General features: G+C 37.8%; 1 protein-coding gene across 3 annotated transcripts; it reads left to right on the top strand.

Moving 5' to 3' along the window:
- The first annotated feature begins 396 nt into the window (after positions 1-396).
- LOC132051890 (uncharacterized) lies at positions 397-17,936 on the top strand. 3 transcript variants are annotated; one of them, XM_059443143.1, is made up of 18 exons: positions 397-776; positions 2,323-2,389; positions 2,694-2,816; positions 5,730-5,926; positions 6,254-6,421; positions 6,540-6,863; positions 7,129-7,205; positions 10,355-10,439; positions 10,578-10,781; positions 11,541-11,600; positions 11,779-11,858; positions 13,272-13,552; positions 13,634-13,725; positions 13,800-13,929; positions 14,881-16,109; positions 16,189-16,478; positions 17,202-17,369; positions 17,466-17,936. In XM_059443143.1, exons 1-18 carry the CDS (start codon positions 510-512, stop codon positions 17,581-17,583), a joined length of 3,960 nt encoding a protein of 1,319 aa, XP_059299126.1. In that variant the 5' UTR covers positions 397-509; the 3' UTR covers positions 17,584-17,936. The 3 variants fall into 3 exon arrangements, with proteins under 3 accessions (XP_059299126.1, XP_059299127.1, XP_059299128.1); XM_059443144.1 differs by lacking the exon at positions 2,323-2,389 and having other exon boundaries at positions 638-776; XM_059443145.1 differs by lacking the exon at positions 2,323-2,389 and having other exon boundaries at positions 638-776; positions 5,735-5,926.
- The last annotated feature ends 4,247 nt before the right edge of the window (positions 17,937-22,183 follow it).

Genomic DNA, 22,183 nt, shown 5'->3' on the forward strand with positions numbered 1-22,183 from the left:
GCATTGGCAAGTTTAAGGAGTTGTCGATGTATTCGACCCTTTTTTTTGTATTATTAAATTAACCATAGCAAGTATTTGCTATATACAAATTTGATTGCCCTAATTCATCTCTTTTAAGTAATTTAAACAAATTTCTGGTGAAGAAGATAGCTTTGTTAAAAGTTAAACAGTCCAGATTTAAAAAATCAGTGATAAATATTTAACAAACAAACAAAAAATAAAACATAATTAAGTAATTAATGCAGTTCAAGTGAGCGCGGGAAATCCGAACGGAATGCCGAATAAAATCGCGGGAAATGGCAACCATAGTTAACCTGCTACTGTTTCTCTCGGTTACCTAATCCCTTGTTTTCATACAACAAAGCGGGCCCCACAGCCCAGCAACAAAAGGTCAAAAAAAAAAAAAGGAAAAGAAAAAAAAGCAAAAGGGAAATTCTGGGCATCCCTCTTCATTGATCAAGCTAAATTGAAATTCCCAACATTGCAAAACCCTAACCAAATCTGATCCAATGGAGGAAGAACCAGTGGATGAAGGACTTCGTAGCAGGCGAAAGCTAGTCCAGTCGACTCTTTTTCCGAACAGTGCGAAGCAAATTCCAGTTAAAGGTGGAGCTGAGGAAGCTGAAGAAAAGAGAGTAGATGAAGAAGTAGAAGAGGATGAGGAAGAAGTGTGGTGTGCCAGCCAAGAAAACGGGAATAAGGCGAAAGCGAAGCCGAAAAAGAAGAGAAATTCCAAGGCGACAACACCTCAGACGAACACAAGAGCTTCTAAGAAGGTGAATTTTGTTAGCTAGTTTGTTGTATAGAATGTAATGTACTTATATGTCCTTTCTTACTAGTAGTCGTAGCATTTCTCCAATAGTTTCTTGTCCTTCGATTTCTCTTAATTATCTATTGTCGCTTAGCGTACTGTTTTGTTGTAGTAACTGTTCCTTTTTCCTTTTTGACCTTCTTTTGTTGTTGCTTTATCCTGAGCTGAGGGTCAACCTCTCTACCTCCCCAGGTAGGGGTAAGGTCTGCATACACTCTACCTTCCCCAGACCCCACTAGTTGGATTACACTGGGTATGTTGTTGTAATGTACTTATATGAATGAAATAGAAATTTAGAAGAAGAAAAGGAATTGGACACGAAAAAATGGACTGTTTTATTAATTCCAACTGAATGGTTACAATCGAAACAATAGAAGAGATTCCAAGCTTGAGCTCAAATCCTGTGATGGCAGAATTAGGGTATTAGAACAGTAGTAGTAGAAGAAGAAGATTAGGTGAAGAACAAGAAGAAGAATTAGGAAGAACCGAGTAGAAGAATACCAGTTCAAAGTTGAGTCCTTTCTCTCTCCTCCAAGTGGTTATAGCTAACTGAATGATCCTCCACTGTTTGATTATTTAACTGCTAAATGAATTTATCCAGGCCTTTCATTCCTAACCGATTAATTGCGTTTGATTAGCATCAGGATTTTGTGATGTTAAAAGTAATAATAGAGCAAGGTTTAAGAAAGGTGAACGATCTTTAAAAGTTAGTTTTCTAGCTCGAATGTGGCCTGTTTTCGGATTGGGACAGAGCACTCGAAAATTTCTATTGGTTAATTCAATGCAATGTCGTTCTGAGGTTACCTCTTAATTAATGAAGGTCTGCTCCAAATCCTCCAACAACACCGTTGTTATATTGAAAAACATAGCATTTTGTGTTCTTTTATAGCCATGGTAGTGTTCGGTCTAGCTTATTCACATTCCACTGGGTACATACATACTCCCACCCTATGTTGCTCGGATTCTTCAAAAATGTTTCCGTACGCGTATCGTATCCTCCAAAAATGCACTACTTTTGGAGAACCCGACACGCACTAGACGTCCTTTTTAAAGAATTCGTGCAACATAGTTCCCACCAATACAGGTATGGGGTAACTCTATCAACTAAGGCTAAGCAGATGGGATGAAATTACTTGGTGTTTCTGCCACTACTAGGTCTCACATGTATTCATTCCAGCTTCATCAATAGTTAGGCCACAGCCTTGACAAAGAATTTGTATTTATTCCCCTTCTCCGCAACATGACCACAAAAAAATAAAAAAAATAATAAAAAAAATAAAATAAAATTCCCCATTAATTGTGTACTTCCCACTGATATTTCCCTCTGTGTGTCCATTTTTCTGTGCTTATACTGATCTCCTACGATCAACATCCCTCCTGCATCTACCTCTCAAATATCAGACTTTTAATTTATCCAATTATGTAAAGAGAAGGGTAAGATCTGGAGGAATAGATAGAAAGGGCTTTACAACACTGTATCTTTGATTTTATCTGTCTGCTTTATAATTCAGGTTGCCCTAAATGGTAAAGAAACTACCAGCAAGGAAATGCCTGATGGAGACTCTCCAGTTATTGTCAGTAAGTGAATTTCTTAAAAAGACTCTATGTCTTGTCCATACTACAATAAAGTGGGTCTGGGAAGGGGAGAGAGGATTATAGATAATATATGGGGAAAGAAAAAGTCTATTCCTTGTCCTCTATTGAATTGTTGAATGCTGAAAGTGAAAGAATGATAGATGTCTTGCTAATTAATGGAAAGAATAACACATTTTGTCTCCTCTATGATGAACAAACAAAGATGACGAGTCTGAAATGAAAAAAAAAAAAAAAAAAAAAAAAAAAAAACACATTTTGTTGCTTATTTATACTTCTTTTTCTGCAGAAAATGATTTCTTTCAAAAGCTTTCAGTGAGAAAGAATCAGAAAAGACAGCAAAATGAGCAGCTAAACATCGGATCACCTGAAAAGATCCAAAAATGTTGCTCGCCTCCTGAGTTTACTGCAAGTATGCATTTTTTTTTCCCTTCAATTTTGTCTTTTATAATTATTTTTCACTCAACCAAGCCTTAGAATTCAACTTCTTTTCAGTCATGAAGGTTCCTTTTAACCCTTATATCTCAATGAACTCCCTTCTTGTAACCTTGGGTAAAGCAAATGTTCGGGAATGTGAGGCTCAAAGTCTCTTCTCCACATCTACTATGATTCTTAAAGCTGATTTTGCTTCCATTTCCTGGGATGATAATTATGTTGCAGATGGATTACTTCTATCTTTTCATAATAATCCAGAGTCCACACCTAAAGCGAAGTGGCCCTCCATATCTTTTTCACAATTCCATACTTTTTCTATATCACCTCCCTCCATATAGCTTGCTTCTCAATCCCGAATCTTCACAACCATTTCCCTAATACTGCTTTGTTGCTCGAAAAAAAGAAAAAAAAACTCGAAAATCTTTTCCCTCAAGAATCCCCACCCCCCCCCCCCACCCTCACCCACACACACCCCAAAATTTCTTGGCATAACATCCTTCTAACTGACTAAGTTGAAACTTCATATTCTCATTTGCTGAATCCCGTACAAGTTTCTTTGGAGCCTTTCTAATTATCCCCTGACACTCGCCGGTGGATGAACTAATAACATGGATTACATAGGGATGCTCAACAAATAAGCTTAATATGTGCTTACTCACCTTTTTTGACAAGTACTTTTTTTTTGATGAAGTAAGTAAATTGCATTAGAAAGGCATCAAGAAGATGCAGAGTTACAAAATATCTAACAGTCAGCTTCAGGACATAACTACATGCAGCTGAAACTAAGCAAAAACCTGTAGAAACAGTCAAAATGTGCCACCAAGACCACTGCTATGTCAGTGTTAGGGAGCTAACAAAATCCAAAAAGTTATCAAAACTGTTTACAGGGGAATGAAAATGCCAACTAAACAGACTAAGTAGACATCCAGCCTTTATAATACTTGTAGGAGTTGAAATTCCATCAAAACATCTGCTGTTCCTTTCCTTCCATATACACCAAAATATTGCTGTTGGGATCATCCTCCAGATCCTTTTGATGGTTTCGTCAACTCTCCAAAATATCCAACTTTCATAGGCATCTTTGATGGAGTGGGGCATGACCCATTGAATGCCAAACAGAGAGAAAAATAAGTGCCAAAGGGAAGCTGTTACAGGACAATGCAGAAAGAGGTGGTTGACAGATTCATTATCCTGTAGGAAAAAGAGGCAGCAGTTTACATGGATGATGCCTCTCTTTCTGACATTGTCTTGTGTCAGGCATTTTCCATGGAGTGCTGTACAAGTGAAGCAACTAACTTTTAAGGGCTGTCTGGTCTTCCAAACATGTTTCCAAGGCCAAGCTGCAAGAATTCCATTATGAGAGCATCCCTGTGTGTAGCATTCTTTCACAGTGTACATTCCCTTCTTAGAAATCCCCATAGGATCCTATCCTGGGAGGTATTATCCAGATTGCATTCTTCCAATGCCCCTAAGAAGATGAGTAAATCATTGACTTCCCAATCCTGTAGGTTTCTTCTGAAAATTGGACTCCATGTGTTGCCGTCTCTCTATTGAGCAATGGTTGCGTCCTTGTTGCTAGCTATCTGAAAAAGCCTTGGGAAGGAAGCCTTCAATGTAGTGTTCCCAAGCCATAAGTCTTTCCAAAATTTGACATTATGTCCATTGCCAGCTTTGAAGGAAACCTTCTGAGAAAATTCATCAAGTAGGCTACAGGTGTGTTTCCAGACCCCAACTCCCCATGTGGTTCCCTGCTTCTTTTGGGGTACCAGTGGTTTTGGGCATCATATTTGGCAACAATGATGTCCTTCCAGTAACCTGCCTCAGGTTGGCTAAACCTCCATAGCCATTTCATTAGTAAGCTTTTGTTATGAAGCTTCAAATTTCTGATCCCCAAGCCTTCTTTTGCCATCATGCTAGCCTCTTCTCAACTCCCTCAATCACCAGGATTAATGCGCTTGGCCTTTATTGGAAATGCCCATTGGTAAATCGAGATAAGTAGTTGGAAGAGTTTTAACCCTACAATTGCGTACTTGTCCAAATCCTTATTCTTATCTACTTCACCCACCGAAATGGTCTCAGACTTCCTGAGATGTATTTTGAGGCTTGACACTGTTTGGAACCATGTAAAAACTTGGCTCAGGTTATTCAATTGGTAATGTCTGCATATAGAAAATTGAAGTGTTGTTTGTGAACCAGAACCGTGAAACCCTCACTATACATTGCTTTGCTGCAAAGAAGCCCATCAAGTTATAACATGCCTCAGATTTATCCATCATTCTACTCAACCCTTCCATTACCAGACGGAAATGAATAGCATGGGGTTGCTCTATCTCAAGCCCCTCGAGTTGCAAAAGAACCACAGAGACTGCCATTCACTAGGATTGAGAATTTGACTGTCGATATTCGAACTTGATCCACTTCTGCCGCCTATCCGCAAAGCCCATCTTCAACATTATAAAGTCTAGGAACTCCCAGTTCACATGATCTTTGGCCTTCTTAATGTCCAGTCTGTTTCTGTAGAACTTCTTAATCGTATATAATATTATGCGCTATTGAGATCAGCAAATTCATGTTTTGTATGTGAATCTACTTTAAAGTTCTAGCACTAAACTCAGTAAATAGAAGGATTAAGGGTCTTTAACTGGATAGCACTGACGTCCTGAATTGCCAAATCCTCTTTTACATGCAACTTCAGGCAACAGGGCTTTATCTATTTCTCTTCCATCATTTACCTCTACTAGGTTGAATGTAGGGTATTGGTCTTTTCATGAGACATTTGTTCTATAAACTTTTCTGTCTTCAGAGGTTTTGTCCTCAGATGTGAAGTTTAATTTGCATGCTTTAACTGTTGCCGGAAATTTATTGCTTATGACTGAACACTGTTTGGAAGATAAGAAGACTCCTCGGTCGAAGAAGAAGCTTGCTAGATCAACACCAGAGAAATGCCAACTGGATATTAAAGCAAGAAAAAACATGCTGAGCGGTGGATCGACAGAAGCATGTTTGGTTCCACGTAACCTTATGCAGGATGAATCAATGTCACACTCGATTCCTGATCTCCGAATGGAGGCTAAAAAGACAGCTGAGGTTAGTTGAAGTTTTTATAGTTTGTTTACTTATAAAATGTGCATCACCTTGTTTAAGTTAGAACTTTCTTGTTTCTGTGACACAAAAAGCATGATCATATGTGTGGTTGAGTTATGATGATCTGATCCTTCAGATTCTTCACTTCTATAGCACTTAATGCTGGATCCTGTTATACTTCTTGTAAATGTTTCTTTGATTTCTGTGATATCTGCACAGTTCTTCTTGATGTTTCTTTCTTCTAGTTTTTGCAGAATACGGTTCCTTTTCATTTTCATGGTATAGCCACAGTTTTGTTTGGTTCTTTATAACTTTATTTGCTTTCACCAGGAGAATTCCCGTAGATATGCGGGAAAACAAATACATCCTTTTTTTCAATCTTTGAAAATGGGTAAGAAGAGCCAAGAAGCGATTGATGTGGAGAGTAACTGGTACTCTTCTGAGGGAGAGGGGAGAAGCCTTACGTTCAGCCCTATTCATGTATTTGAAGGAGTTACGGTATGGTGTCCTTCATTCTCAATTATAACTGTGTTAATGTGGCTGTCTTGTAAATCACTCTTGTAATAATTTTGTCAAGTTCTTTTGCTTGGATGAAATATAAGACTTCCCTTTGCAGGAGGATGAAACTGCCTTTGATTGGGGTCACTGGATCTTTTCTGAAGCTTGTTTTCTTGATGCTGATGTTGCGCTAGAATGTGGAATCTCTTCGCTCTCTGAAGGTTCCGTCACCCCTCTGCAATTCGATAACTTTTCTTGCATCTCTTATCCGAACAAAACATTGTCACACCAAAACAAGATTGCACTGGATCAGCATGCTATTTCACAAGATGAAGCGGTTTCTGATCATTCGTCTAGAGAAACAAAATTATATCATTCAGCATTATCCATAGTTGCTGAGGAACAAGTCAGCCAGTCCGAGCAGCTAAAGAATGCGGCAGCGGTTCGCTCTGACATAGCCTTGTTTTGAAATTTTACTGTTCACTGCTCATTGATTATGCCCCGATATTGGAAAATATATCTTTGTCTAGTGAGCATTATAACTTTGAGTTGGTAATTATTTTTAAGGGGGTATTTTGGTTTGACGTATTGTGTCATGCTACATTCCTGCTTTCAGAGATACAGAAAACGTAATAGACTTTACATGTTACGTTTCCTATCTTTTTCGTCTGATCATCAGATATTATCTTTGGTTTGGATACTTGTAGGCAAATGTAGTGGACGCCTTCCAAATTAACCTTAACAGTTCAGATATCAAGAAGGAAGATAGATTTCTTCAAGAAAGGTGAGGATGTTTATGATCTTGATGGAGCAAACAGTTGTGAAGCTTGTTAAAATTATGCTCCTATTTGGATGACTTTTGGTTTTCCAACTTGTCTGTTTTGTTTCTTGCAATATCATGCCTCTACTTTTCTCAATTTTCTTATATTAAGATTCGTCTGGGGCAAAGATAGTTTACTGTTTCAACTTCCATATGATTAAGACGAGACATCTCAAAGTTTTTCAGACTTGCACTGTTTTGTCTGAGGTGAAAAGATGGTGGAGGGCTAAGTAGTGTAATGAAGGCCTTCCTTTTTTTGTTTGATAATTGATGTAATTTTTGTTAATAGATCCTCCACTCGAGACACATAACATTGTAGCATCCAAGGGTTCTTGTACCTACAGAGCACTTTCTTAGTGCTTTGTTGTTTGTTTCAGTAATATACTTACCAGTTCAAAAAAGATACTGTTGCATCCAAGGGTGTGACCTAGTGGTCGATGAAGTGGGTGAAAACCTTGGACATCATAGTTCAAATACCAGCAGAGACAAAGAATATTAGGTGATTTCTTCTCATAAGTCTAAGCCTTGGCGGGCAAAGTGGACCTGGTACCTTTGCTGGTGAGAAGTAACAGGTACTTGGTTGAATAGCCGAGGTACGTGCAAGCTGGCCCGGACACCACCGAACCGATATAATAAAAAAGGGACCTAAGATTGCTTTCTAACCATATTGTCTAAATTATACACAACGGTATATTGCTCCAAGTTTGTTTCTTCTTCCCCAATTCCTGTCCTTGCCAGCTGTTGAGAGTTTGCTTTGAATCTCCTTGCATTACCCACTCAAAAATATTCAGAAACATGGAACAAATCTGCCTAGTTTGGCTGAGGTGATTGACTGACTCTGAGGATTTGTTACACAGGAAGCACCTGCTGCATAAGTTTTTTTTTTTTTTTCCCGGGACCTGCATTGACTCTCTCCTCTGTAAATTATTTGTGTCAAGCAGGCACCATGAGTTGCAATCCTCCCAAAGCGCGCAACTTTTGTAGGGGCTCTTGTCTTCCAAATCTTTTTCTATTTGCCAGTAGTCTCTGCACCCTTTCTCTTGTTGCAACAGGATTGTATAGTGGGAATAAACTGTGAATCTGCCATCCTTACAGCTTGTCCATACTACAGAATCTTCCTGATCCCTTCCAGAATTATTGTCTCCGGCTTCTCTAATAAAAGATCAACTCTTTTTTTTTCCCAATCGTTGAAGCTTCTCCTAATTTGTAGTTGCCAACCATTTCCGTACAGCATTCGTTGTTTATGCATTTTTTTGTCTATGGCAGTATTATATAAGTTAGCGACATCTCTTTCAATGCAGATCTTCCAACCATTCACCTATCTACAACTTTAAATTTTTCTGCGATTGCTCACCCTCAGCCTTATTTATCCAGCAATTCATCCTATATAACTATTGGCCTCAATGGTGCAACCCCAGATGAAGGAGTCACTATTTTATTTTACCAGGATCAGTTTTTCCGCATTTAACTGTTGTTCCCCCGACCCCGCGCATAGCGGGAGCTTAGTGCACTGAGCTGCCCTTTTCACTCTTCCATTATTCATTCCTATTCGTATTGTACCTCCAATTCTTTGAAGACGAAATTCTTGTTGTGGAGCCTCAGGGTTGACTCCCATGCCCCCGTTCCATTTTTCCTCAACAATTGTAGACCATCTCATGAAACATATTCTCTTTCCTTCCCGCAAGTCACTTGTTTTGTTCAACTTCTGAACGGATGGATAGCAAAAACATCAAGTAGGCGAATCTCATCAAATACGCTGTTACTCGGGTTAAGTCTTCCTCCTGTTGTGTCATCTTCTCACACCGATCAGTAACGCTTTGCCAAATGGTAGAATCCTTGTATTGTGCCCCTTAAGGTGATACTCCCTCCGGATCAAAAAGAGTGTCCACTTAGCCTTTTTTTCTTGGGTCAAAAAGAGTGTGCACTTATCAAATCAAGAAAGAATTAACCTTATTTTTCCAGATTTGTCCCTATTAAGTGCTATGTGATCAAATCCCAATACCTATTTAATTAGGGGCAGTTTAGTCAAATTACCTATTTTTTTTTTCTAGGAGTTAGTATTCTTAAGGGGTATGTAAATGGCTAAGTGGATACTCTTTTTGACCCGGAGGGAGTACAAGGTAAATAATAGGAAAATTTTCCACCTTGCACCCCAAAATCACAGTCATATGTGTATGTGGTCAGCATTCCTTCTCAAAAAAAAAAATGTGTATGTGGTCAGCATTTGCCAAAAATATACTGCTTTTGGTCAGATTCATTTTGCCTTTTCAAGTGCTGCTTTTGGTCAGAATTAGGCTAGTGGTTTCACCTTTGAGTGTAGCAATTGTTCCTCATCACCTTCGTATAGTACTTAGGTATCATCAGCATATAATATGTGCGAAATTTCAGCATCATTCCCTTCTTTCTTACCTTATCAAAAAAAAAAAGAAAAATCTGTATCATTCCCTTCTTTGTCTCCAATTTGAATCCTTTAATCCATCCCAGTTTTACTGCGCTTCTTATCATTAGACAGAACTTCCACCACTAGCAAATCTAGGAAGGGAGAACGGGATCTGCTTCAATCTTCTTCGAGGACTAAAAACCCTTCTGGAGAGCCATTTAATATTATCGAAAACTTTGCATTGAGGAAAGCATACACAGTGAGAAGCTGAATGACGAACAAACTACAATTGTGACTGTAATCCCACAGATAGTAGGATACTGGAATAGGAAACCAACATAAAGAATGAGAAGAAAACCATACATGACGCCGATGGAGCTGAACCTGCTACCATTTTGGTCTCCTTGGCAATTACTTTCACACGGCATATGCTATAGTAACTTTAATCCGTCCTTTTTCACATTGTCAAAACTATGAGAGTTAATAAAATGAACTTTCTTATATCGCAATGCTGGTATGCAGTGTGTAGTCCAGGTTGTTCCCATAACATTCTGAAATTGTACATGGGTGCACATCATAGTTCATTCCCTGAATACAGGATAAAAGAAACTTCTTGATTGTTGATTTGAAATATATGTTGCTTCTTACCCGCTGTCTGAATTTTCTTTTACTATTATGAGTGCTGCCTTTTTATGTGATGCTGATTTACTCTCAACTATTTTTTCATGTTTAGGATAGTGTTTGACTACCAAAACTGTCCGAGTCGGCCCAAAAGTTGTCTATGGACAAACAAATATCAGCCTGAGAGAGCTTTTCAGGTGAATCTCATTTTGGATACCACCACTGTCAATATTTATCTATGTCTTTGTTGGTGAAGACAAAAGATGCTTATTCATTCATATGTTGACATTTTCCATATGCAGTATGATAAATGTTCTCCAATATCTTGTATGCAGGTATGTGGTAATAGCGAGCCAGTGAAACTTTTAAGTGATTGGCTGCATCTTTGGCATGAAAAAGCTTCTCGCACAAGCAAATCATGCATTCATAGTGATAGCGGTACTCTTCAAGACTTCTCTGACAGCCTTTATGAAAGTGAAGCTGACTCTACAAATGAAGAACAGCTGAAGAATGTCCTCCTGGTATCTGGACCAGTTGGGGTATGTAGCTAGTTTCTACTCTTCTATTGCAGAAAGTTTTTGCATGCTCCTAGAGTTCCCAATCTCTCTGTCTATCTATATTATCCCAATTCCGGTTATTAAGTGGGAATTGGACAAAAAAGAAAAGTGAGAAATTGGTCTTGTTGATTAACAGCTTAATCCTAAGTATCCTATCTGACTGAAAAGTTATATGTCGACATGCTTATATGGAGTTGTTTCACAATATATTTTCTTTTACCTGTTACTCTTAGTTAGAATGTTACAAATCAGTGTTGGAAGTTGCAGAGAGCACACAACACCTGGGAGTTTTTCGAGCTTGTTTGTAGATTAAACAAGACCTTATCAAGTTAGCAAATTCATGTAAACCTTAGTAGTTTTTTTCCATAGCAAAATGTCACTGATTGGATTTGTTAAGGCATGGTCTCTGGCGATTTCTTCTTGGGAAGAAGTTCCTAGAGCTGCCTTAGTCTAAAGTGGAGGTAAGTAGAAAACCTGGTGATCAAAGGGTAGAGTACTTTCAACATTATTAGGGTCAAATCATCATTTACACTTTCTAAATCAATTTTCAGCATTTAGTTTCGTAGTCATTTCAGTAGGAAATAGATGCTTATCCTTAAAAATTACGTACAAATCACTTTTGCAGTTTCTTGTTCCATAGTTCTAAAATGCTGTCTTGACTAGGCTTAATCAGGCCTGCTTCAGTATGTGTTGAAGTAGCTTTTATCGGTGATTTTTATTGTACTAACTGTTATTATGCAGAGCGGGAAGTCGGCTGCAATTTACGCCTGTGCTAAAGAACAGGGATTTCAAATTATTGAGGTAATGCTGTAAAAATTCGCTATTTTATTTGCACAATGTAGATACATGTTATTACAGTTTTGTTTCTCGGAGCATTTTAAAGATTTGGTTTCAGACCAAACTCTTAAAAAAAAAAAAAAATCTTCTAATTATCAAGAATCTGTATAACTATTATTTTTTTGGTCTGTTGTCTTGCTAGGTTAATGCATCAGATTGGCGAAACGGTGCTCTAGTAAAACAAAGATTTGGGGAGGCTGTAGAATCCCACTGGCTTCAACGGTTTGTCTATGTCTGGATGCTAGTATTCTTTTGTTTCTTGGACTTGTTTGTGTTAAAATTTAATTAAGATATATGATTGTTCCTATTGTTTTTTTTGGACTTAATATTCATAAAATTTTATTAAGATATAAAATCTCAATATTTAGAGGACTTGCTATTTTCTTTTTCCTTTTTTTTTTTTTGGTGTTGTGTGGGGGGGGGGGGGGGGGTTACTGTACTGTGTTGTTTGGTAGACCGTTCAAGTATTTGCATTTAAAGATAAAACATTTCTCTTGTGATGGTTCATGTTTTTTCTTTTGGATTCCTTTACAGCAACATACCCAGTGTAGTCCCACAAGTGGGGTCTGGGGAGGGGAAGATGTACGCAGACCTTACCCTTACCCTTTTTGGGGTAGAGACGAGAGGCTGTTTCTAATAGACCCTCAGCTCAAAAGACAAGAAAAAATTTATGACAACAGAATTGAAGCATGGAATCGAGAAAAATATGGCAACAGAATAACAAGAAAAAAAATATGACAAGAAAATAATGAAGCAAGGAAAAAATTGAGGCATGGAATCGAGAAAAATATGACAACAGCATAACAAGGTAAAAAGCAAATGAAGCAACCGATAGTACTACCCCTAGAAGCAAAGAGTCCACTCGATTACTAACTAGTAAGGAGAATAATCGGCTACCTACTAACCTTCTATCCTAATCCTCGACCTCCACACCTTCCTATCTAGGATCATGTCTTCAGTAAGCTGAAGCTGTGTCATCAATCACGTCTTGTCTAATCACCTCCCCCCGGTTATTCTTCGGCCTACCTCTACCTCTCCTAACTTCTGTTATAGCCAAACTCTCACACCTCCTTATTGGCGCATCCGCACATCTGCTCTCACATGGCCGAACCATCTCAATCTCGCTTCTCTCATCTTGTCCACCACGGGGGCCACGTCCACCTTGTCCCGCCATGGGAGCCACAACAATGGTTTCCTTTACGTATGATTTTTCTTAAATTTTTTTTACTATGCATAATTGAAGGACTAATTTAACATTCATCTAAAATTCGTAAACCTCCAAGTCATGTATACTGGCACACACTTCTGAGATTGGTCTTCCTTTAGGAAAAATGTTTCATTAGTCACTGATTGGGGATTGAAGGACTTAGGCCTTTTAGTGGCCTCTTAACATGTACTTCGACCATTTCTCGGCATGTCATGCTTGTTCCAAGAAAAGGTAGTTGAATTACTCCATGAATGTTTATATGCATTACCAATTTTCATATAAAAATTGTGCAAAGTAGTCAATTTATTTTGTTTTTCTCTGTGATGGGATTTTACTTCATGTAAGCCAAATTATGACTACAGTGGATATTGAATCTATATGAGTGGACATGCTCCACTTCCATTTTGTCTGTTCCATTCTTGTTTCAGGATGCAAAAAGATCCAGTGTATTCGGAGGACAAAGTAGTGTCTGGAGGTGGAGTTATTGAAGCGATACTTTTGTCTGATGAGGAAAATGCTCCAAATGCCTCTGGATTACAAAGAAAACAAGTCTGCAGGGAGGAGATAACTACTAATCATCAGGGTGAAACTAAGACTCTAATCCTTTTTGAGGATGTGGATACCGCTCTTTGTGAAGACCGTGGTTTTGTCTCTACCATTCAACAACTTGCGGAGACTGCAAAGCGACCCATGATATTAACTAGCAACAGTAAGGGGGTTAACCGGTTGAAATTCAATAATTTGTCAAGCTTATGATTTACAGATTAATAATATTCCTTGATGTGAGTAGGTGACAACCCGGTGCTCCCAAACAATCTAGATAGGCAACAGTTGTGCTTTGTGATGCCAGCTTTGAAGGAGCTCCTTGGACTTGCGCACATGGTACAGCTACTTTTAATAATTTCTCGCTGATATAGATCTATCTTTATCTGGCTAATCAAAGAAATTTCCTGTAGGTTTGTGCTGGAGAACAAGTTAAAATTCACCCGATGCTGGTAGAGCAGTTTATAGATCATTGCCGTGGAGATATTCGTAAAACTATTATGTATCTCCAGTTCTGGTGTCAAGGCCAAACTTTGGAGAAAGGTAATTCACCAAATATAAAGAAATTAATGCATGCTTCAGGATATTAGATTTCGTGAATAATTTATTCACCATAGCAGAAGAGAATGCTAACTGAAAATGTTCTTGTCAAGCAAAACTTCTGAAGCTTCATGTTATTTTGTAAAAGTGAATCTTCTAAAACCAGTGTATACATCTTACTGGTAATGACAAAATCATTGATAACCACTATTGCATATAGAGCAGGTTGACATAAAAAATTATCGTGCGATCTGTTTAGGATCTTGCTCAAGACTAAATATTGGCCAATCAAAACTTCAAGCCTTTTATTATTGATGAAAGCTTACATTTCTTGAATGCAAGGACAAATGAGAAAAGGAAATGATGTCGATACAAGGGGGCAAAAACAATATAGAAAGAGATTAAATCTAACTGAAGAATATGGGGAAATTTAGACCTTTCTATAACAACAACAACAACATACCCAGTATAATCCCACAAGTGAGGTCTGGTGAGGGTAGGATGTACACTGACGTTACCCTGTTTCCAATAGACCCTCGGGTCAAAAGAAAGGAATTTGGACCATTCTAAGAATCTTAAGCACAAACTTGAGTGTAGGACCAAATCTTTGCTTGAAGATCAAAGAACAGCCTGGATTATCAAACTAAGAAGTAGGATTCAACCCATAAAGGAACATACCTCTATGGATTGAAGACTAGTTAACTAGAAGAGATTAAGTTAGTTTAAATCCTCTCAAGGGATGTTTATTCATCAATTGCCAAAATCTAATGGTTTAAAAGGAAGGTAAAAAGAAATCAGTATGAAGGAACAAGCTCTCCCCATATCTGAATGGTTCTCATTCTTCACCTGGTGATAATGAAATTATGACTAAATTGAATCTACAGCCTATGTTTTCTTCACCCTAGAGTTTCATTAAACCCGTTTAATTCTGTGATGTTTTCTCGCTACGGACAGGTGATGACCTGCAGCTACGATATAGTCCTCTTCAGTTTGATCTAGATGCTGGTCATCTGCTACTACCAAAAATTATCCCTTGGGATTTCCCATCTCCACTATCGGAACTTGTGGATGAGGAGCTAACTAAGTCGATGAGAACAGAAGAAGAAAGATACTGGATAAACGATAAAGCTGAGGAAGACGAGCTAAACAATATTACAGAAAAGAACAATTTTAGGAACGATATGGGTGCAAACAGTGTTGATGGAAAAAAGGATGCAATGTTGAGCTTGCTCTACTCATTTCAGGATCACAATGAGTGTACTATGTTCGGTACTAACTCAGAATTTTCTGATGCCTCCGAATCACCAATTGCATTCACTCGAAGAAATACTTTAAGAAAACTTGATAGAGTCATGACTTCAGATTCTGAGGATGACTGTAGCAGAGTTCCCATATCGTTAGATCAACCTGATACCAGAAATGAAGAGATTGAAACAGCATGCAGTTCTCCCTCCCATTTTTCAGCCACTGAAATCTCCTGCAGTTTATCAACAGAGAATTTTCATTTCAAAACAAAAAGGTTGAAAAGAAACTATTTGGAGACAACTGATTATTCTACTGCGAATGTCGTAAGCAAGTCTGTGGACATTTCCTGTGTGCCAGAGCCATCATTCATCGCTGAGACTCAGCTTACTATTGATTCAGAAGTAATTTCAAGTACAGAGTCATATAATGATGTTGATGTCAAAGTTGAGGCAAATTATTGTAGCAGTCTGTCCCTTCCAAGTATGTATCCACTCAAGGTTGAGAAACTTGATGAAATGGTTCTTCTATCTTCCGAGTATCAGGAATTGCAGGGTTGTAGTTCTGATAGAATAGCAAAATCAATTCCTGGAGAGGTTGGTAGTTCTGATAGAATAGCAAAATCAATTCCTGGAGAGGCCGTGGAGCATTTTAACGGACAATGCATGGAGGACGTTCCGAGTGGATATCGGGTGTTGGATGAATGTAGCCGCATGGACTTCAGCAAAAGTTCTACATCCTTAAAGACTACTGTGCAGCTTAACCTGAATACTTCTGTACAGGACACATGGAGAAGACTTCGTGAAGGTTACCTGGACCTGAAACAGTATATCACCCCAGAGCAAAAACAAGCTTCTCAAATTCTTAATGTTACTCATGAAATGAGTGATTTAATTTCAGTGGCTGATTTATTACTTACTGATTGCCAACACCTCCTATACGTAAGTAGTTTATTAGATACAGATATTACCTTTGTGTTGGCGCATATGCAGTTTTTGATGCTTGTAAGTGCTTATCCAGGATTCTTTGGAGCCTTCAATGATCCCTATGGAAGAATCACGTTCATATAGCTGGCATGATGACCAGTTGCAGATATCATCAATTATCGCTCAACATGGAGTTTGCTTTTTTGCTAATGAAATTGCTTCTCTAGGACCGAGCACTTCATCTGTCTATCAGGTGGATTTGGCCTGGGAGATGTTGGCATCCACAAACAGTACAATGGCTCTGGGAAAGATGGTTGGACAGAGTAGGGAAAAACATGAGGATTTACATTTAAGGCTACCAAGAATCTGTCATTCCTTTAGAAGGTATAGGACGCATATGCCCCTCTTCCCTTATACTTTTGTCCTAAGTAGTTGTGTATCTTCCAAGTACATTGCATTAAAATCGAGTGAGCTCTCTAACTTTAGATGTATCTTTGCTTGTCATTGCTGAGACATGTTCAGCTTGGGGTTTATACCCACAGATCTTCAATCTGTTACCGTAGCGTTGTATGCTGTTTTAAAAAGAGAGTGCAAGGTGAAACATGTACAAACCACTAAAAAAGGATGACAAAAATTAAAAGAGCTACCTACTTGCAAGGACTTCTGCTTTCTCTGATTTAGAATTGCATAGAGTGAAGGGTCATGGGATGAACCTCTGAAAAGGAGGGGGTAGTATTTGTGGGAAATTTTTAGTGTTGAGTGAAAGATCACGGGCGGAAATTGAGACTATTGATTCTGTATTGGATATTTTCTATAAATCTAAAGATTGGATATTCTGATAGGCAATTGAACAGGGAAAGATTTCCACTTTCAGTTGATCTTTATACATTTTTTTTAAATTGTTGGGTTTATACCAATACTAATTATTCCGTATCCATGCTTTGAATCTGTTCATTTCTATGGTTTACCTGAAATGTCCAAGATTGCTCAACACATGTAACTGGTCTGACTTTGTTTTAGGACTCCATTTTAATTTAGCTATTATGTTCAGTTGAAAATTACTACTGTGATATTGCTAAGCTGCCTTGTGTTGTTCGTGTTTCTCAGCAAATTGGACCCTAATGCATATGACTTACTTCAATCTGTTGTTCCCTTGCGCTCACGCATTGCACTGAAAGGTGATTCATTTCATGAATATCTGTCTTCATTGAGCCAAATTTCAAGATTTGGAACCAGCCGGTTAGCGGAAAGCACTGATAGGAGAAAACAGAAAAGGTACGTTTCATATCCCACCAAAATGCAGTATGTAGAGCTTTTGAAGATTGACAACATATTGATATGCTCATCTTCTATCCAAATTGAAAATTGCAGGCGACGTGCTGCTCAACACTACCTGAGTTCTGGTAAATTAACTTTGTCTCAAGATGATGTCTCATTACTGGGCCAATATAATTGCTACCAGAAAGTTTCACCAGAGTCAGAGACTTGATGTACATATAATTTAGTAGAGATGGATCCTCCTTCCCACCACCCACAAATGAAATGGGATGGGGAGGCCATGTATAATTAATTGTTGTTTCTGGTAAGTGCCATGGCTAGGCAGTAGTTAAAATGCCTGAAAGCGTGCACGACAAAGATAAAGGTTTAGGAATAGGCACACTAATTTAATTGCAGAATGTAGTCCAGTTATTCCTTTATTTTAAGTCATACGGAGTCATGTACCCTGTCAAAACTGTTCAGTTTTACAGTGAGTAAATTCAATAAATGTTGCAAAAAAATCAATATGAGTCCATGTATTACACAAGTTTGACATTCTTATCCTAGTTCCTGATGATGTATCAATATGTCCCAATTTTCTGTTCCCTCATCCAACGTAAAAGAAAATAAGAATTAAGCACCAAAGCCAGTGATATGGGACAAAAGAAGGAAAATTTGGTGTTTCTTTTGTTATTATATATCAGTTTTTCGTAAGGAACAAACACTATTAAGGTCCCAATATCTTGCACATTTGAAATTATTTCGTGATTAACTGCGGGGACAATTCCTGCCACTTTCATAACTTTCCAATTGATGTTGTCCAAATAATTTGCAAAACAAGGAAGATGAGGGGTTTTCATATTGTTCTATCCAGGAGGAGGCTCTTATGTATAGCTACACAAGAAGTGATTCGCAGGAATGCCCTTATTTTGGGCTGGTCTTTAATTTTTGCCCTTCGTTAGAACTCTTTGGTTTTTGGTTCGAATTCCCGCTCAGTCAAAAATTTTAAAAAATAAATTGCAAGGAAGAGTTTGGATTCGCAAGGCAGAGATTTGCCTGTAAAAGGTTGAGTTTTGCTACCTTTAGGCAGAGTTTGCAGTCAAACTCTTCCTAATCATGCAGAGTTTGAGTCAAATTCTACCTGATCAGGTAGAGTTTTGAGGCAAACTATACTTTAAGATAGAGTTTTGCTTTCAGGCATGCCAAAACTCTACCTGCAGGCAGGGTTTTGCATGTGAGAACTCTACCTCCGGGTAGAGCTTTGCATTCAAAATTTTGTCCTTGCGAGTCCAAATTTCTGTTTTGCGAAATTCCTTTTTTTTTTTTTTTTTTTTTTTTTTACTGAGCTGGGGTTTGAACCCAGAATCTTGGGATATTAGGCGAAGGGCAAAAATTAAAGACCACCAACTTGAGGAGCCAAAATTAAAAATCAGTGCTTTTGAAGGGCAATCCGCACAAAAAAATGTAAATAAGGATACTCTTAACCTATGTTACTCGGACTCTTCAAAAATGGACACGGGTGCGTGTCGGATCCTCCAAAAGTAATGCATTTTTGAAGAATCTGAAACGGGTGCGGCATTATTTTTGGAGAGTCCGAGCAACATAGCTCTTAACAAGACCAACCCCATTTGAGCAGTGTTTTCTTTAGGGTGTGTTCGGTATGAAGGAAAATGTTTTCCAAGGAAAATATTTTCCTGGAAAATTTATTTTTGGAAAATAAGTGAATTTCTATTTATTTTCTCATGTTCATTTGGGTAGCGGAAAATAAGTGAATTTCTTACTTATTTTCTCATGTTCGTTTGGTTGGTAGAAAATATTTTCAGGAAAATACCCACCCAAGCCCCACAACTCCACCCCAATCCCACCCCCAATTTTTTTTTTTGAAGTATTTAATTTTTTTCTGAATTTTCTAAATCCTCCCCCCCCCCCCCCCGATTGTGGACCCATACCACACCAACCCCTACAACCACCCACCCCCACCCTCAATTTTTTTTGGAGGGGGTGGTGAGGTGTCGGGAAAAAGGGGGTGGGGGTGGAGCAAAAGCCCAAAAAAAAAAAAAATTCAAAATTTTTTTTTTGGGGGGGGGGGGGTGGGGTGGTTCAAAAAAAAAATCAAAACTCTTTTTTCAAAACAAAATTATTTTTTTTGGGGGGGGGGGGGGGGTAGGGGTGGGATAGGGGTGGGGGAAGGGGTGGGTGGGGTGGTGCAAAAAACTTAAAAAAAATTGTTTTCAAAACAAAATTAATTTTGGGGGTTTGGGGGGGGGGAGGGTTTGAGGTGGGGCAGGCTTGGGGTGGGGTGGTGCAAAAAACAAAAAAAAAAATTCAAAACTTTTTTTTCAAAACAAAATTAATTTTTGGGGTGGGGGTGGGGGGTAGGGGTGGAGTGGTGCAAAAAACAAAAAAAAATTCAAAACTTTTTTTCAAAACAAAATTAATTTTTTTTTTTGGTGGGGGTAGGGTGGTGAGGATGGGGCGGGGAGTGGGGTGGGTTATAAAAAAACAAAAAAAAAAAAATTCAAAACTTTTTTTTCAAAACAAAATTAATTTTTTTTGGGAGGGGTTCGGGGTGGGGTAGGGGTGAGTGGGGTGAGGATGGCGTGGGGATGGGGGTGGGGGTGGTGCGAAAAACAAAAAAAAAAATCAAATTTTTTTTTTTAAAACAAAATTAATTTTTTTTTGCCAGGGGGTGGGGCAGGAGTGGGTGGGGTAGGCGTGGGGGTGGGGAAGGGGTGGGGTTTTGGGAGTGGTTGGGGGGTGGGGTGGGTGGTTGGTGAGTCGCACTTATGACTCGCTTTCCTACTTTTTTAGGGAAGTCATTTTCTCCATTTTCGGAGAACTTTGCTTTTCCTAAAATAAAATGTTTTTCAAAATTTTTGACCAAACGAACATGGAAAAATTGGAAAACATTTTCCGGAAAATGTTTTCCTCCGTACCGAACACACCCTTAAAGTAAAACAAACATTTTCATTAAAATTCGACGGGTTATGTGCAAGAGTATCTTGAAACTCTTGTAACTATTATCATTAACTACATACATAAAAAATTAAAAAAAATTAAAAATAAAATAAAATAAAAATAAAAAGCCAGTATCATTCCTATGTACATTGACGAGCAATAAAGGTAATCAATTGATCATCTCGTCAAACTTGGACTCTCGATCCTCATCTCACTCCAGGCGGGTTCACCATTATAGTTACATGTTTGAGAGAATTTAATAGTTTTAGCTTAAACCACTATATTTATATTTAAAGGTTTATTTAATATAAATAATTAATTTATGTAAACCCTAATAAATAAATAAAATATAATTTAGAACCTATAAATTACAAATCTTGGATCCGCAGCTGAATTCTCACTACCATATTACCAATAAATAGTGTCCACTTAGTCATTTACACATCTCTTAAGAAAATATAACTCATAGAAAAAAATAGGTAATTTGACTAAATTATTCCTCATTAAATAAGTATTGGGATTTGATCACATAACACTTAATAGGGACAAATTTTAAAAAATAAGGTTAATTATTTTTTAATTTGATATGTAAACACTCTTTTTTATCCGTAGTAAAAAAGGGAACAGACACTCTTTTGATCCTATGAAAGTACACTTACTATATAGTATTGAACTGATCATCATAAAAAAAGAACCAACTACTATTAATGATTGTATGCAAGATCTTTGTGGAGTACTTTACACTACACTCACATGAGTCTCTTCTACAAAAGTAATACTCCAACTCACGGGCTATTTGCTACTCTTAATCCATATTTTCTGTAGTTACATACACTCGTAAATCGAATTACTATAATTGGTGTTTAAATCCTATTCGAGCGATAAAGCACAAGGGAGGCATTAGGTTGGAGAGAAGACTCAACCCAAGAAACGAGGAGATAATTAGAAAGTCTTTCACTTCCCAATCAAAATTTAAATGCATTTGACATTCAGAACACAAGAAAATAAAAAGCATTTTATTTTGTTGGGGGGACCCAAGAAAACATGAAATGTCATTCCCAACGCAGCGTCTAATTTGCTTGCATGGCAAAAACAACACAACACAACACGACACTCAATAACCAATGGTGGTAGCAGCTCCCTAGAAATCAGTGTATTCTCAGTGTAGATACGAACACAAGTTCACGAGAAGCAAGATTACTGTTTCTGAACACTAATTTGTCTCTACTCTCTCTCATCTCTGGCCCTTTTGAAAAACAGATTAATTTGATGCTAATGCTTGTAAGTTGTATGTTTCACTGTATTTTCTCATTCCTTCAAAATTACCAATTCTATGACGAAAGGAACTAAGTAGGATTATCCTTATAGTTAAAGTTGGGGTAGACAAAACCCAATAATTTGGCCTTTACTATGTATATATGTTAAGAAATATACATATTCAGAACCCAATAAGCAAAAAGGATTGTGATCCAAACTTCAGAGTTCAGAGACGAAACTAGAATTTGAAGTTTATACGTTCTGAATTCTAATATTTTTAAGTTATTAGGTTCTAAACTAGTAATATATGCATATTCAATGAATTTTTAAAACAAATCTAGGATTTAACCAAAGCAACTGGGGTCATTCGAAACCATAGCGAATACTCTTAGCCCCACCCATAAACTTAAAATTTAAGTCGCCTTTATGAATTCGGTCGAGCTCTAAAGCAGATAAAAATACACGGTATAAACCAAAAGGGTAAGCTAAAAAATATATATACCAAAAAGGTATAACGTGGACCCGATCCACGTTATACCCCAACTTTTTTTTCTTTGTCGATGATGAACCAAACGAAAAATAAAATAAAAATTTGTATAACGTGTGATCCCTACTTA

The sequence above is a fragment of the Lycium ferocissimum genome, chromosome 4 (assembly GCF_029784015.1).
Source record: "Lycium ferocissimum isolate CSIRO_LF1 chromosome 4, AGI_CSIRO_Lferr_CH_V1, whole genome shotgun sequence".
Lineage (NCBI taxonomy): Eukaryota > Viridiplantae > Streptophyta > Magnoliopsida > Solanales > Solanaceae > Lycium > Lycium ferocissimum.

What these genes read in the sequence shown, in the direction of transcription:
- LOC132051890 (XM_059443143.1), top strand. Translation starts at nt 510, where the DNA reads ATGGAGGAAGAACCAGTGGATGAAGGACTTCGTAGCAGGCGAAAGCTA. An exon ending in GCCTCCTGAGTTTACTGCAA is followed by an intron (nt 2,817 to 5,729) that starts GTATGCATTTTT and finishes ACTGTTTGGAAG; the next exon opens with ATAAGAAGACTCCTCGGTCG. An exon ending in AGGCTAAAAAGACAGCTGAG is followed by an intron (nt 5,927 to 6,253) that starts GTTAGTTGAAGT and finishes TGCTTTCACCAG; the next exon opens with GAGAATTCCCGTAGATATGC.